General features: G+C 33.3%; 1 protein-coding gene across 1 annotated transcript; it reads left to right on the top strand.

Annotated features, from left to right (window-relative positions):
- The first annotated feature begins 2,074 nt into the window (after window positions 1-2,074).
- Window positions 2,075-13,984, top strand: LOC140061105 (2-Hydroxyacid oxidase 1-like). Its single transcript, XM_072107556.1, has 8 exons — window positions 2,075-2,259; window positions 5,383-5,537; window positions 8,957-9,224; window positions 11,149-11,270; window positions 11,984-12,075; window positions 12,216-12,377; window positions 13,033-13,102; window positions 13,740-13,984. The coding sequence occupies exons 1-8, from the start codon at window positions 2,111-2,113 to the stop codon at window positions 13,811-13,813; spliced, it is 1,092 nt and encodes a 363-aa protein (XP_071963657.1). The 5' UTR covers window positions 2,075-2,110; the 3' UTR covers window positions 13,814-13,984.
- Window positions 13,985-14,233: the final 249 nt, after the last annotated feature.

Genomic DNA, 14,233 nt, shown 5'->3' on the forward strand with positions numbered 1-14,233 from the left:
CTCGCTCCCCCTCTAGGAAGTGTAGACGATGGTTCTCGGAATGATAATGTTCTCCTTATACATTTTCTGTCGGTTACCATTATTGAAAATGCTTGACATTCGTAAAACTGAACTACTTTGTTTCACAGTGTTTTAGATGATTAATAACATTTTAAAGTATAGTTTTTATTGTTTGGTAGGGCCCTTTGGGGAGGCGGAGGTCATTTGAGGGAGGTGCTTATTCGAGGGATATATGTTAAATTTTTTAGTTCTATAATATGGTAACATTAATAATCAAATGAAATCCTCTCATAGATATGAAAAGTGGTAAAAAAGAATAACAAATGCTTGGTAAATTGCAGATAACAGTGCGGTGAATTCTACTACAAATAGTATAATTGTGTTATTATAAATATGTGGATCGACGTTTATTAGATAGTTGGATTGTGGGGGGGGGGGGGGGTTATTATTCAAAGTGATGTTTTATTGGAGAGGCGTGTATTCAAATGAATACCATCCTAATAATTATTAATACATTATTTAATTTAATCATCTTTTGAAACTAACTGCCGTGACAGAGTGGGCCCAAGAAAGAAGACATTACGGCTTGCAACATGGGCATACATCTCGGTCCTAACGGGACACAGGAAGATAGCCTACAGTTATTCCTGCAAGCTTACTCAATAAAACTCAGCTATCGGGATTTCACTCGAAAAATGTCTTATCAAATCTCCCTATGTAATTTTATAATACTATTCCCCACAATATATTCTGATTCTTTATGGCGTATATTTAATTTGATCTTTATTAATTTGCAGTATAATTCCTATTATTTAACTACTGTACCTTCACACACATGTGGTATGTTTTAAAATAAACAAAAAACTGAAATGGCTATGATTAATGGCCAATTTTTTTTTCGTCTTCCAAAGGGACACTGTTGATTGATGGAAAGTGCCTGTTTCCAGTCACCTTTAGGGTCAAATCTATTATTTTAACTGCTCCCTTGTGTATAAAAGAGAGAAAATATTTGAAACTAAGGTGAACTTATCTTAAACCCGGAAATTACTTTGACCGGGAAGAATTGAAATTGAGAGGAAAATCCAATGTTGAAATCATAAATGTTGTTAAAAAAACTCTTTATAATATCTTCCTGAGATATAAATATGGAACAATAGCGTCGGCGTGCACACTAATGTTATCAAATCTACGTTTCGCGGTACATCTCGGATAGATAAGGTAGGTATCCAAGGCGGAGATTTGTACCGAAGTTTTTGCATTGTGCTCGCCTATGTCAGAATTAACCATAATTTATATATAGATAGGTGAAAACCGGTTGAACAGCTAGAGTAGGCTACCGCATTATAATGTTAAAGATTTTTTCTTTAAAAAAATACTATTTTTGATAGATTTAATATACGTGTATACAAAATGTACGATGTGCATGGCGATAAATGGAACATTCAAATCTCTCTTCCACAAGTGTCTATTCCCTCAAATAACCTATCAAAGTCTGATGTAATTAATCTTCATTTTTCATGTTTTTGGGGGACAATACATCTTTAGAAAAACATAACCTTATGTCCTTATGTGACGTCATTAATTATCAAATTACAATCAACTTACATCAAAATAAAGAGACAATACTGGTACAAAAAAGATTTCACAAAAACAATTCACAAATTCTTTTTCGTTTGTCATAGGTGCCATATCTAAATAAGGGCAAAATTCACATACCAAAATGGTGAAATTTGCATTTGGGGGTGGGGGGGGGGGGGGTGTAAAATCACACACATGTTACCATGGCAACCATTAATTTTCAAAAATATTTCAGTTTTGTTACATTCACCTAAAGTGTGATTAATTACCAAAGTATGAAGACAATTCATTTTTTGGCATTTGGCCACTTTTTAATGAAATAGGTCGATATTTGTAGTCAACATCTCTTAAGTTTTATTTTATATAATTTTCGTTTCGACTTCTGGTGTTTGGTTATTATCTCTGCAATCAATGTTTACGATCTTTGATGCATTTAAGAGACCCGTACCACCGGAGAAAAGAAATAGTTTCTTTAACAGACTTGCCATACATAAAACGTATTTTTTTTAGCTTTCATCTGTCCATAGAGACAATGAATTCAATTCAAGACCAAGACTATGTTTGTTTAGATGATTTCCAAAAAGCTGCAAATGAACAGTTACAAAGTTCATCATTCAACTATTTTGCAGACGGCTGTAACGAACAGTTTACATTGAAGGAAAACCGAGAGGCGTTTAAAAGGTATGTAAGGTTAGATACACTGTACTTACTAGCAATGGGTAAGAATTAGCTAAGATGGTTGTCAGACAAATCTTCTTATTAGTATCGAATCTTAACTTACATACTTTACCTGTTAATAATGCAACCATTATTACATTTCATTTTAAAATACTAATTACTGCTTTACGTATGGGCTAGAAATATGAGGATGCCCGATGCCACACAATTCTGAAATAGGAAATAATGCCATTCGATTATGGTTACAAAAGTAATCTATGATTTTCAGATTAAAAAGTTATACAGGAGAAATGAAAATTGGTAGGCTTTGCAAGTAAAGAATTTACTGTTTGTATTGCACAGCACGTATAGGAGATGGTAAATGCTATTACAGAAATAACATTACTAAAGGGTATTGAAAAGGCAAACATTAAACTAAAGCATTGTCTACACTATCAAACTTTATTTGTCAAAAAAATGTGATGTGCCCATGGACATGATGATATCACATCACTACCATATTTAAGCATAGCTCTACCATGGGCACATCAAACTTTTTTGACACAGAAAGTTTGATAGTGTAGACAAGGCTTAACTTAAGTCTAAAATATACAAATCAAATCAAGTTTTAAAATTAGAAGATTTTCATATAAATATACAGTTTAAACAAAGGTTAAGGTTAAGAATTATAGATCTTGAAAACGGAAAAGAAAGATGAATTAAAAGTTAAGAACGAATTAATTAAGTTTGAAAATACAACTTCATTTTTCTTATACCAACCACATTGTAATTTTATTTATTATTAATTCATTTTAATTATTCATCAAATAAAAAAGTTTATATGGACCCGCAGAATAAATAATAGCTTTGAACTAATGAACTGTTACAATTACAATTGATAGAGGTAAAAAATAAAGGGTAAATTATACGAACCGCTTTAGTTTGAATGGGCAAAAAAAGAGTGATCTTAGTTGTTTATGCTAGACCAATCATGGATTAAAGAATAGAAGGATATGCATCGACGTGAGATCAAGGGTTCCTTGACTCTCGCCGACAGACCGCGGACCGCCCACAATGTTACAGTTTAATTAACCGCATGGTAACAACGAAACGGTCGCGTGCCTAATATATTGTTTACTGCACATGTGCAACGACATTTAACCTTGTTGGCTACTACGCTTCTTTCGCGCGTTCTTTGGTGGCATGATGTTTGTAGATGGTCAACTATTGACTATGTTGGTTTCTGCCGCGATTGATCTACGCTAATGATTTTTTTATGATGATTAAAGTAGCATTTTATGACCTGTAGTAGCCCTACATCTGAGACAATAACTATTAGTTGTCTCATTTGTTGTAAAATTACAAAATCAGCAAGAATGCTAGCCTAGCTAGGCCCAGGCCTTGTACTAACTAGGCTAAACTGGGCTAGTAAACCCTATGATTTGCCGACATTGATACTGCCTAGGTAGGCCTAGGCTAATCTTAAATACTCACCGTTGTCTTACTTCTTGTGTGAATAATAATAATAGGTAGGCCTACTTCGTTTGTTCGTGATCAAGTTTGCCCTGCGTGTACTTTTCAAAACGACCGCTAGGTAACGAATCGCAACTATACATAGCCAGCCAATCCCGGATCAGGGATCGCTGTTTTCATTCAATTAGGCCCGGTGATTGGATGTGATGTGGATGACATAACCACTAGCCAATCACCAGGCACTACAGTTTAAATATAATCACATCGATAATTAAGGAGATTTATGAAGAAACCACTGCTTAGCCATATATTAAAAAACACGATTGTTGTATGTCTGAACACCGGCCACGCTAACAACATACATGGTCAAATGCATAATTTAATATTCTATAGATTAACGCAATTTTTAATGACAGAAGATGGCAGGCAAATAATGATAATTCAAATATAAAAATGGCATATTTTATTAATATTACCAACTACCTAAAATTACCAGTCGTAAGAAAGTGAACTTTTCGTAGTCCGATTGTGATGAAACTAAAACAGAATTATTCAGCAATATATGTTTGTTATCAATTAATCATCGACGCAGACATGTCAATAGAACATTCAGACTGCGCATACGATTTCTACATGGTTACGTTTTGGTCTCAAAAAATGTAACAGTTGATTCGCAGCGTTTTACAGAGGGCCGCGGTTAGAGACACGGAGTTCAATGAACGTGTTTGTTTGATTGGCAGCAGTGCTTTAGTATAGGCAAGCGCGTTGTAAAATCGTTTGATGTCACCGTCGATGCATATCCTTCTATTCTTTAATCCATGGACCAATATAGTACATGGTGGCAAAACATAAACTCTGTCTACAATATCACACTTTAAAAGTGTGATAGTGTAGACAGAGCAAGTTTATGTGACAAGAAAAATGTGATGTGATCATAATAATGGACATGATGATGTCATATTACTACCATATTTGGGTAGGTATATTACTTACTTATATTATACTTGTTTTCACGCTGCTGCTCTAGCCCGCTACGTCTCATTAGGACTACTCAATCAGAAGCAGCAGTTATAGTTCTAAGGACAGACCGTTTTGTAAAAATGGAAACTCCACTATGATTTATTGATTCCAGCTGCTACAGTAGACCCAAAAAACGGCTGTAGGACATGTCATGCTAAAATTACAAATCCCTAAGCATTTCTGGTATATTCACTGTCAGATATTCATTGAATTATTATCGAAACAGTCCATTTAAAGTTTGTGTTTGTAATAGGATACTTCACAATTGAAATATCTAGGGTGATGAAGTGACCCCCAGATTTGACCTTAGCAATAAAATTAACTAAAGTGACAGAAATTGAGTATTCACTTCTGTAACAAAAAAGTAATATTTATTCACATATAAAAAATGAAAAGAAACCCAAAAACCATTGTCTGACAGACAATTTAAGTATTTGTTGCTTTAAATTACATTTTTTTCAGGTAAAATAACTATCTATTATGTGACAATAAAATGACACATTCAAAAACATTTGAAATAAAAAATATTTTTCAATAAAGCAAGCAGCGTTTTTTGTAAGAAATATTTCTTGTTCAAACTTGTTTGATAGTGTAGACAGGACTTTATTTGTGAATGAGTGTGAATACGTAAGCCTACAGATATTTTGTTTACAGATACCGCATGCGACCGAAGCTTCTTCGAGATGTATCCAATATAGATTTAAGCACAACGATACTGGGTGAGCGTATCTCTTGGCCAGTTTGTTTATCACCAACAGCTATTCAGAGACTGGCTGATTGTGATGAAGGCGAAGTTGCAACTGCTAGAGGTAAATTTAAAAAGTTTACAAGAATAAAGAAGAACTAGGCTAGTCAATCTAGCATTTTGAGTGAAACAAATTGCAAACAGAGATTTTTTTTTAAATGGTTACATATGATAAGGTGATTATTTTTTGAGCATCACACCTCTGACACTCATCCCGAAGGTATGCAAATTAGCTTAAATATGCAAATTAGGGTGAAATTACAGGGTTACCATATCTTAAAAACTACTAATCGTAGAGAGTTCATTTTTGCACAGTCTGGTTCAGAATATATATATTTATATTTGCTCTAATGAGACATTTTACATAAAAATGTCCGGAAGTACCAAATTTTGACCCTTGACCCCATTTCTCAATATTTACATAAATATGTGATTAAAATGTCTGTAGAGACTTTATTTTGGACTCAATGACTTGGATATTGTTTTTCAATACCCACCATAGAACTGTATTATAATTCCTAAAATCACAATTTCGTCATGCACCTCGAAAGTATGCAAATTAGTAGTACAAGTAATATTAAATATGCAAATTAGGGAGTGAAATTACAGCGTTGCCATATCTCGAAAACCGCTAATGCTAGAGTGTTGATTTTTTCACTAAAATATTTAAAATGTATATATTTATATTTGCTGTAATGAGACATTTTACAAAAAAATGCCCGGAACTATGACATTTGACCCTCGACCCCATTTCTCAATATTGCATATATAATGAAAACTAAAATGTCTGTAGAGACTTTGTTTTGCCCTCAAATGACTCGGATACAGGTTTCTAATAGCCAACATAGGAATGTTTAGTAAATCTCAAAATCACACCTGTATCACTCGCCTTCAAAGTATGCAAATTATTAGTACAAGTTACATGAAATATGCAAATTAGGGGGTGAAATTACAGTCTTCCCATATCTCAAAAACCATTAATGCTAGAGAGTTGATTTGAATTCAGAGTTGATTCAGAATGTACATATTATTTATATTCGCTGTAATGAAACATTTTACGCAAAAATTGTCATGATTGAATTATGACATTTGACCCTTGACCCTATTTCTCAATATTTTCATATAATTCAACTAAAATATCTGTACAGACTGTTTTGGCCTCAAATGACTCAGATACAGGTTTTCTATAGCCAGCATAGAACTGTTAGTAATTCTCAAAATCACACCTTTGTTACTTCCCTAGAAAATATGCAAATTAGTAGTACAAGAGGTGAAAGTTGCCATATCTCTATCGGTCATTAGCGTTTTTCGAGATACATAAGGCTGTAATTTGCATATTTCATATAACTTGTACTAATAATTGGCATACTTTCGAGTTGCTTGACTTTTTGGAATTACTAAACGATCCTATACTGGCTATATAAAACCTGTATCCAAGTCATTTGAGGCCAAAACAAAGTCTGTACATACATTTTAGTTACATTATATGCAAATATTGAGAAATAGGTTCGAGGGTCAAATGTCATACTTTCGATAATTTTTTTTTCAATAATGACCCAGATACAGGTTTTCTATAGCCAGCATAGAACTGTTTAGTAATTCTCAAAATCACACCTCTGTTACTTCGCTTGAAAGTATGCAAATCAGTAGTACTAGAAAGTTGCCATATCTCTCTCTCTCTCTCGGTCATTAGCGTTTTCGAGATACATAAGGCAATTCACTGTAATTTGCATATTTCATATAGCTTGTACTACTAATTTGCATCCTTTCGAGGTGCTTGACTTATACTGGCTATATAAAACCTGTATCCGAGTCATTTGAGGCTAAAACAATGTCTGTACATACATTTTAGTTGCATTATGCAAATATTGAGAAATAATAATAATAATATCCTGGATTATAGCGCCTAATGTTGTGAAACCTCTAAGCGCTGTACATAAACTAATACGAAAAAGGGGAATTCCAACCATGCCAAAATGAAGGCGTGATTTTGGGAATTACAAAGCGGTCCTATGCTGACTATAGGAAACATGTATCCGAGTTATTTGAGTCCAAAACAAAGTCTCTACAGACATTTTAGTCGCATTATGTATGCAAACATTGATAAATGGGGTCGAGGGTCAATTGTTGTATTTCCGGTCATTTTTTCGTAAAATGTTTCATTAGAGTAAATATAAATATGTACATTCTGAACAAGTTATTGAAAAAATCAACTCTCTACCTTAGTGGTTTTCGATATATAGGAACCTTTAATTTCACCCTCTAATTTGCATATTTCATGTAACTTGTACTAATAATTTGCATACTTTGGAGGTGAGTGATACAGGTGTGATTTTGAGATCTACTAAACAGTCCTATGTTGGCTATTAGAAACCTGTATCGGAGTCATTTGAGGGCAAAACAAAGTCTCTACAGACATTTTAGTTTCATTTATATATGCAATATTGAGAAATGGGGTCGAGGGTCAAATGTCATACTTCCGGTCAATTTTTTGTAAAATGTTTCATTGGAGCAAATAAAAATATGTACATTTTGAATACGGCTGTGAAAAAATCAGCTCTCTAGCATTAGTGGTTTTCGAGATATAGGACAACTGTAATTTTTTCCCCTTATTTGCATATTTTATTTAAATTGTACTACTAATTTGCATACTTTCGAGGTGTGTGACAAAGGTGTGATTTTGGGAATTACAAAGTGATCCTATGCTGGTTATTAGGAACCTATGTCTGGGTCATTTGAGGGCAAAATAAAGTCTCTACAGACATTTTAGTCACATTGTATAATATGCAAACATTGGGAAATGGGGTCGAAGGTCAAATGTTGTACTTCCGGTCATTTTTTCGTAAAATGTTTCATTAGAGTAAATATAAATATATACATTTTGAATAGATCAGTGAAAATATCAACTCTCTCGGACTAGTAGTTTTTGAGATATGGTAACCCTGTAATTTACCCCTAATTTGCATATTTTAAGCTAATTTGCATATCATCGGGATGAGTGACAGAGGTGTGATGCTCAAATTTTGATCTCCTCATCATATATGACCATTTAAAAAAGAAAAATCTCTGTTTGCAATTTGTTTCACTTTGGGCTGTTTTTTTTTGCTAGATTGACTAGCCTAAACGGATAGCTGATTAATTTAGAAAGTCGTGACCTATATTTTCATTATAAAATTATGTAAATTAAACACATAAACGTTTGCAGTGCAGCTTATAAATCGGTAACATAGGTATAATACTCAAAATTAACTTTCAGTTTAATTTGCCTTTAGATTTATTATATACATCAAATGTCAAGAGCAGTTTATCTGATTTGTCATTAACTTTTATTTTGTGACCCTAAAAGTATAAAAACTCTATTACTGTTCAAAATGCTGGTATGTTGTTTTTAAATACGTTTTACGTGTGGTAACCATGCTTTTTGTATACTTCACGATTCTTTATTTCTTGAAAGGGCAAACTTTACATAATATTATCTTATAGCTGCGACTTCTGTCGGATCTGTGATGACACTAAGTTGTCTATCAACACGTACAATAGAAGACGTAGCAGCTGCCACACCTCATGGTGTTCGATGGATGCAGGTGCAATTTCTTAATCCTCGAAAACAACTGGAGAATCTCATTGAACGGGCTGAACAGTCTGGATACACGGCGTTAGTTGTAACTGTTGATCAACCAATCCGTGGAAAGAAATACAATTTCACGAAAGACTATAATGCGTCCTTGTTAACATTCACTGGTCATGCAAAGTTAGTAGGCCTACTTTATTTTTTCATAAGTAATGTCATTATCATTTGTCAATCTTGCGGGATGTAAATGTCTGCCATTCGGATAATATTTAATAGCAGTGCAAACTATTAGTTTCGGCTACTTTTTTCACTTTTCTTCTGTATTACTAAAGCTATTACCAACAATTCAACAAACTTATGAAAAAAAGAGTATTACATAAAGTTAAAATGATTACGAATGACCATACACACCCACTAAATAAGTACTACGTTTTAAACAGATCGGGTATCAGGCTACGTCCACTAAGAGGAGATCATGATCGTCTTCGAAAGTCATTTGTTCTAAAGTTTTACCATTCATATAACCTATATGTAACGCTGCATTTTTAGAATTATATATATATATGCATTGCACTGATGAAGGGCTAGTGTTGCTCGAAAGCTCTGCTAACCTTTCTGGCTGTTTTACTTTATCGTTTTGATTTAGCTTTTCGCTTTTTATTTTGTATCTCAATTGAGATCCAGCCACTTATACACACAGCATTGTCATTTTTTTCAGTTATTTGCCTTTGGATTTATATATATATATATATATATATATATATATATATATATATATATATATATATATATATATATATATATATAAACACAACAGGCATAGAAATAAATTCCAACCCGCCCGGTGATACACTGAAAATTATTTAATTAATTTTGAAACGATAAAGATGAGGAAATCTGTGAGAATGAGAAAAAGTCGCCCCAATCAAGACTCGAACTCGGACCGTCTGCTTGATATGCAGTTGCCCTAACCATTAGACCACTGGGGCTTTCATGGTATTGTTCTTTAACTCGATTGGATAACGACCCTTTAACATTCTCGGCGTGGTATAGTTGGAACACAACTAGTCCTCAGTTGTACGCACGCGCACCAGAGATCCAATTGATACGCCCTCATCTTTCAGTATTTTTATTCACGAGGCGGGATCTCCGAAGAGATACTTATATATATATAAACACATTAGGCAAAGAACATTAATTCTAAACCGCCCGGTGATATAGTGAAATTTAATTAATTAATTTGAAACGATAAAGATAAGGAAATCTGTGAGAATGAGAAAATCGCGCGCGCTTAACATTTTCAGAATTGTCAAAATTTATTTTATATGAAATTAGAGTACGTTTCAGGCAATTTTAAGCGTTTACAAAAATTGCCATGAGTGCACAGATTTTTGCAGTTAAACGTTAATACGCACTCTTTTTGCCCGATTTCAGTTTTACAACCTTTTTTAAATAATATCATCATATTTGATTCACTTTTCAACTCAAAATTACGTTATACGAGTGACAGGCTACGCACGTGTAAGTTAACAAAATGGTAAAAATATGCTAAATTTAAAAATTAATATAGATCGTCAGAATGCTCGGGAACACCTATTTTGCATTTCAATTTCTTAAAGTGTATCATGTGTATGATTTATTATGAAATTAAGAGAACAAAAGTTGATTAAGTCATCATTAATTGCATATTAAAGTTTCTTAAATAATTTCGACAATCAAACAAATTATGGGCCGAAATAACAAATTTAACATTAACTTTCTTCCTTGTTCATATATTAAATTTAAAAGTATATAATTTGACAGTGCATCATTGTTTTTATATTTTTAAAGATGGTGTTTCTGATCTATACTGTATTTTTATCGCATTCGTTCTTAAATCTTGTTCTTGAGCAGCTAGTATGAAACCTTCTGTATCTTTCTTCAAAAAAACATTCCTAGGCCATCTCAAATAATCTCCATGTAGGGCTTTCTAGTTTGTATTTGAAAATGTTGGAATAAAGAGAATAATAACAATTGTAGGGCACATCATCATTTTAGCATGACTGTAGGTTAGATTGGAGTGTTTTTGTCAGTTTAATCGTGTTATTTGTTTGTATATTTTCAGGCCAGTTAATGTAGACTTGTCTGTCGGGGAGGTCGATTTTGACAACTCAGCAACCTGGCATGATATTAAATGGTTGAAATCTTTCACAAAATTACCATTGGTTCTTAAAGGCATAACAACGAGTAAGAAGACTTTTGTTTTGTTCATTTTTTATCATTTTTGCTTGAGTAAAATCATAAACAGTGTGTATTGCTAATTGCGTTACCGGTCTTATATGCAGTTTTTTCTTATGATATCGGATAAAAAATCCTTATTATTAATAATCTTTTTCAACAAGGCGGCAATGAAAATGTAATACGTCTTATTGTTTACATGGCATTGGGCAAAGGCTCTTCTAAGGTTCTTGACATAGGAGGTAATATGGAACAATTACCATCTTCAGGTCAATGAAAGATATTCTTCTACTCGTATTTATTCAAAGGATCTTTGACTAAACGTCACGATCTAAAGGACGATCAATCTTTGTCTAATGCTTGTTTCCCACTAGAGACCCAAGCAATGAATTATTCGATTTTATTTATTGACCAACTAAATGCGTTACGTTCTAGTTGGAACAAAACTACAGAACAAAGAGCACAGGGACACACTTTCTATATTATTACAATAGAAACACATACGCACACGTATCCGTAAACATGTGAAATGCATTCAAAATCAGAATTCACGTACGGTAAAGGTATACGGTACGGCATTGATGTCAAGCTACACAGAATGTGTGACGTAGATCGCGAGTTTTACCCATACGTATACGGATATGGAGGTTGCCCAAACTACATATTATATTAGTCATAATCTTAGTCTCTATGTGGTTTGCTATGACCAATTATTTTTTAAGGTGACCAAGCCAAAAATGCAGTTGAATGTGGAGCTGATGCCATATTGGTCTCTAATCACGGCGGACGACAACTAGATTATCTTCCTGCAACTGTACGTAAAAATAAATAAAAACACACTCACGCGTCAATAACGCGTCATAAACATTTATTATTATTTATATTTACTTACAGTGCACTTCATAGTATCTTATACATAAAAAAGTGCTTAATCTTTACGTTTCACTTTACTAGATTGATGCTTTACCAGAGGTTGTTGCTGCTGTTAAAGGTTCTGGTGTTGAGGTTTACATGGATGGTGGTGTAAGACATGGAACTGATGTTTTCAAGGCATTGGCCCGTGGAGCGAGAGCTGTTTTCATTGGTAGACCAATCATATGGGGCTTGTCATGTAAGGTATGTTTAACACAACCGAACAACAATTGTGAAGGTGACGTTTGAGCGTCGACTAACTTGCGATGATGATGATGATGCTAATTGAGTATTGACTGTGACATTTTGGTGTTTACCATGATGATTGAAAATTGACTGTGACGTTGCGGATTGACCAAACGTTGGAGTTGAACCAGGGAAGAATGAAATTACATTCTTCTCTGGTTGAACGTAATTGACATTGTATTAACATGTCATGGTTTACTACCTACTACTATCCTTTTAAGCAGTTATATTTAAGAGAACGGAAGCATTAGGAAACAGTTAGCATGCGAAAGCTTATACAACATATAGTTTACTAAGGCTGAACAAACTCGACTCGGACTGGGCATTCACATACCCCAAAGCACGTCTGGGAAGAGAGTCGAAATGGGAATTTTGTAAACTCGAACTGGGCATGCAAACATATAGTATGTACGATGTATGCAGACAGTAATCTGTAGACCTATGTTAAATAGATTGTCAATACAAAGCATTATTTAATGAAGATCAATAATTAAAACTGTCAAACAAAAATTCGAGCATCATTTTTTTGTAAGAAATATTTTTTTTTATATCCCATACACTACTTTTATTCAATTTTCTTAAAATGTAACAGCTGTTTGTTTCTTGTTTCAAGGGCTACGAAGGTGCCAAACAAGTGCTTGACATTTTAAAGGATGAGGTGGAGAAAACGATGGCTTTAATGGGTAATTAATTAATAATTTTGAAAACAGCTTCAAACAATGTTAACAGAAGAAATATGGTCGATCATAATAACAAAAAAAGTTTTGGGAAATTAGTTCCATGTACAGCACTAATCATCTTAATCATAGTAATTACGGTTCCACTGTCTTAACCGCTCGGCCACTCACTCTCATAATCATCACCACCACAATTTTTTGTTTTTAATATTACTCTTTAAACGTACATTTTTCTTACATAAAACAACACAAATTCGAAAAGTTTTTATTCTAGAACTATAGGACAACCACTTATGCTATCTTATTTTTTTTTATTTAATCAAATGACGTCATGATCAATAGGAACAATAAAGTTGTTGCATAGTCACGTTAATATGCTCTTTCTAACCATGACGTCATTTGATTAAACTTGTGAAAATATTACTTTCATTACTGGCAGCATTAATGGTTATCTTATAATTCTAGTATGAAACTTGTTTCGATGTCATTATGTAAGAAATGCATATCTTGGTTATCGATGATCGTTATCATCTAAGTATAATGTGTCTTTAATTCTACTGTAGTCAATACGAAATACCAAATACCGGTATATGGCAGCATAAAAACCGCAAGGTGTGAGATATGTTTTTCTTTTCTTTTTTAGGATGTAGAAATGTTAACGAAATAGAACCGTCTATGGTGGTACATCAAGATTACTACAGGCAGCAAGCATTGTGATTTTTTTTTTCTTATACTGTAATTGAAAATGTCAAGATTACTATTCAGAATTGGGAAGTTAATTCAGCGGAATTGGTGCCAGAGTGTTAAACAATCAATTAACACAACCTAGGTGCAATTGCTAAATGATATACAATAGAGAAAAATGTTGAATAAAGACGGTCGGCATAATATGGTTCTATTTTGTTTATCTTCATAATTGGTTATAAAAAAAATATATATTATATACAGACAATAGTACCTCATTAGTATAGAATCATAATAAAACGCTAAGTTCTTATACGTTATATGTTATTGTGTATCATTCATTTGCTAATGAAAGACCTAATATAAATCAGAAGTTTAGAGAATCACCGGATGATTACAGTTTCTCTATAAATAATGTTATTATATGACATAGCTGTAAATGAACTTATTTCA

The sequence above is a fragment of the Antedon mediterranea genome, chromosome 10, assembly GCF_964355755.1.
Source record: "Antedon mediterranea chromosome 10, ecAntMedi1.1, whole genome shotgun sequence".
NCBI classification, from domain to species: Eukaryota; Metazoa; Echinodermata; class Crinoidea; order Comatulida; family Antedonidae; genus Antedon; species Antedon mediterranea.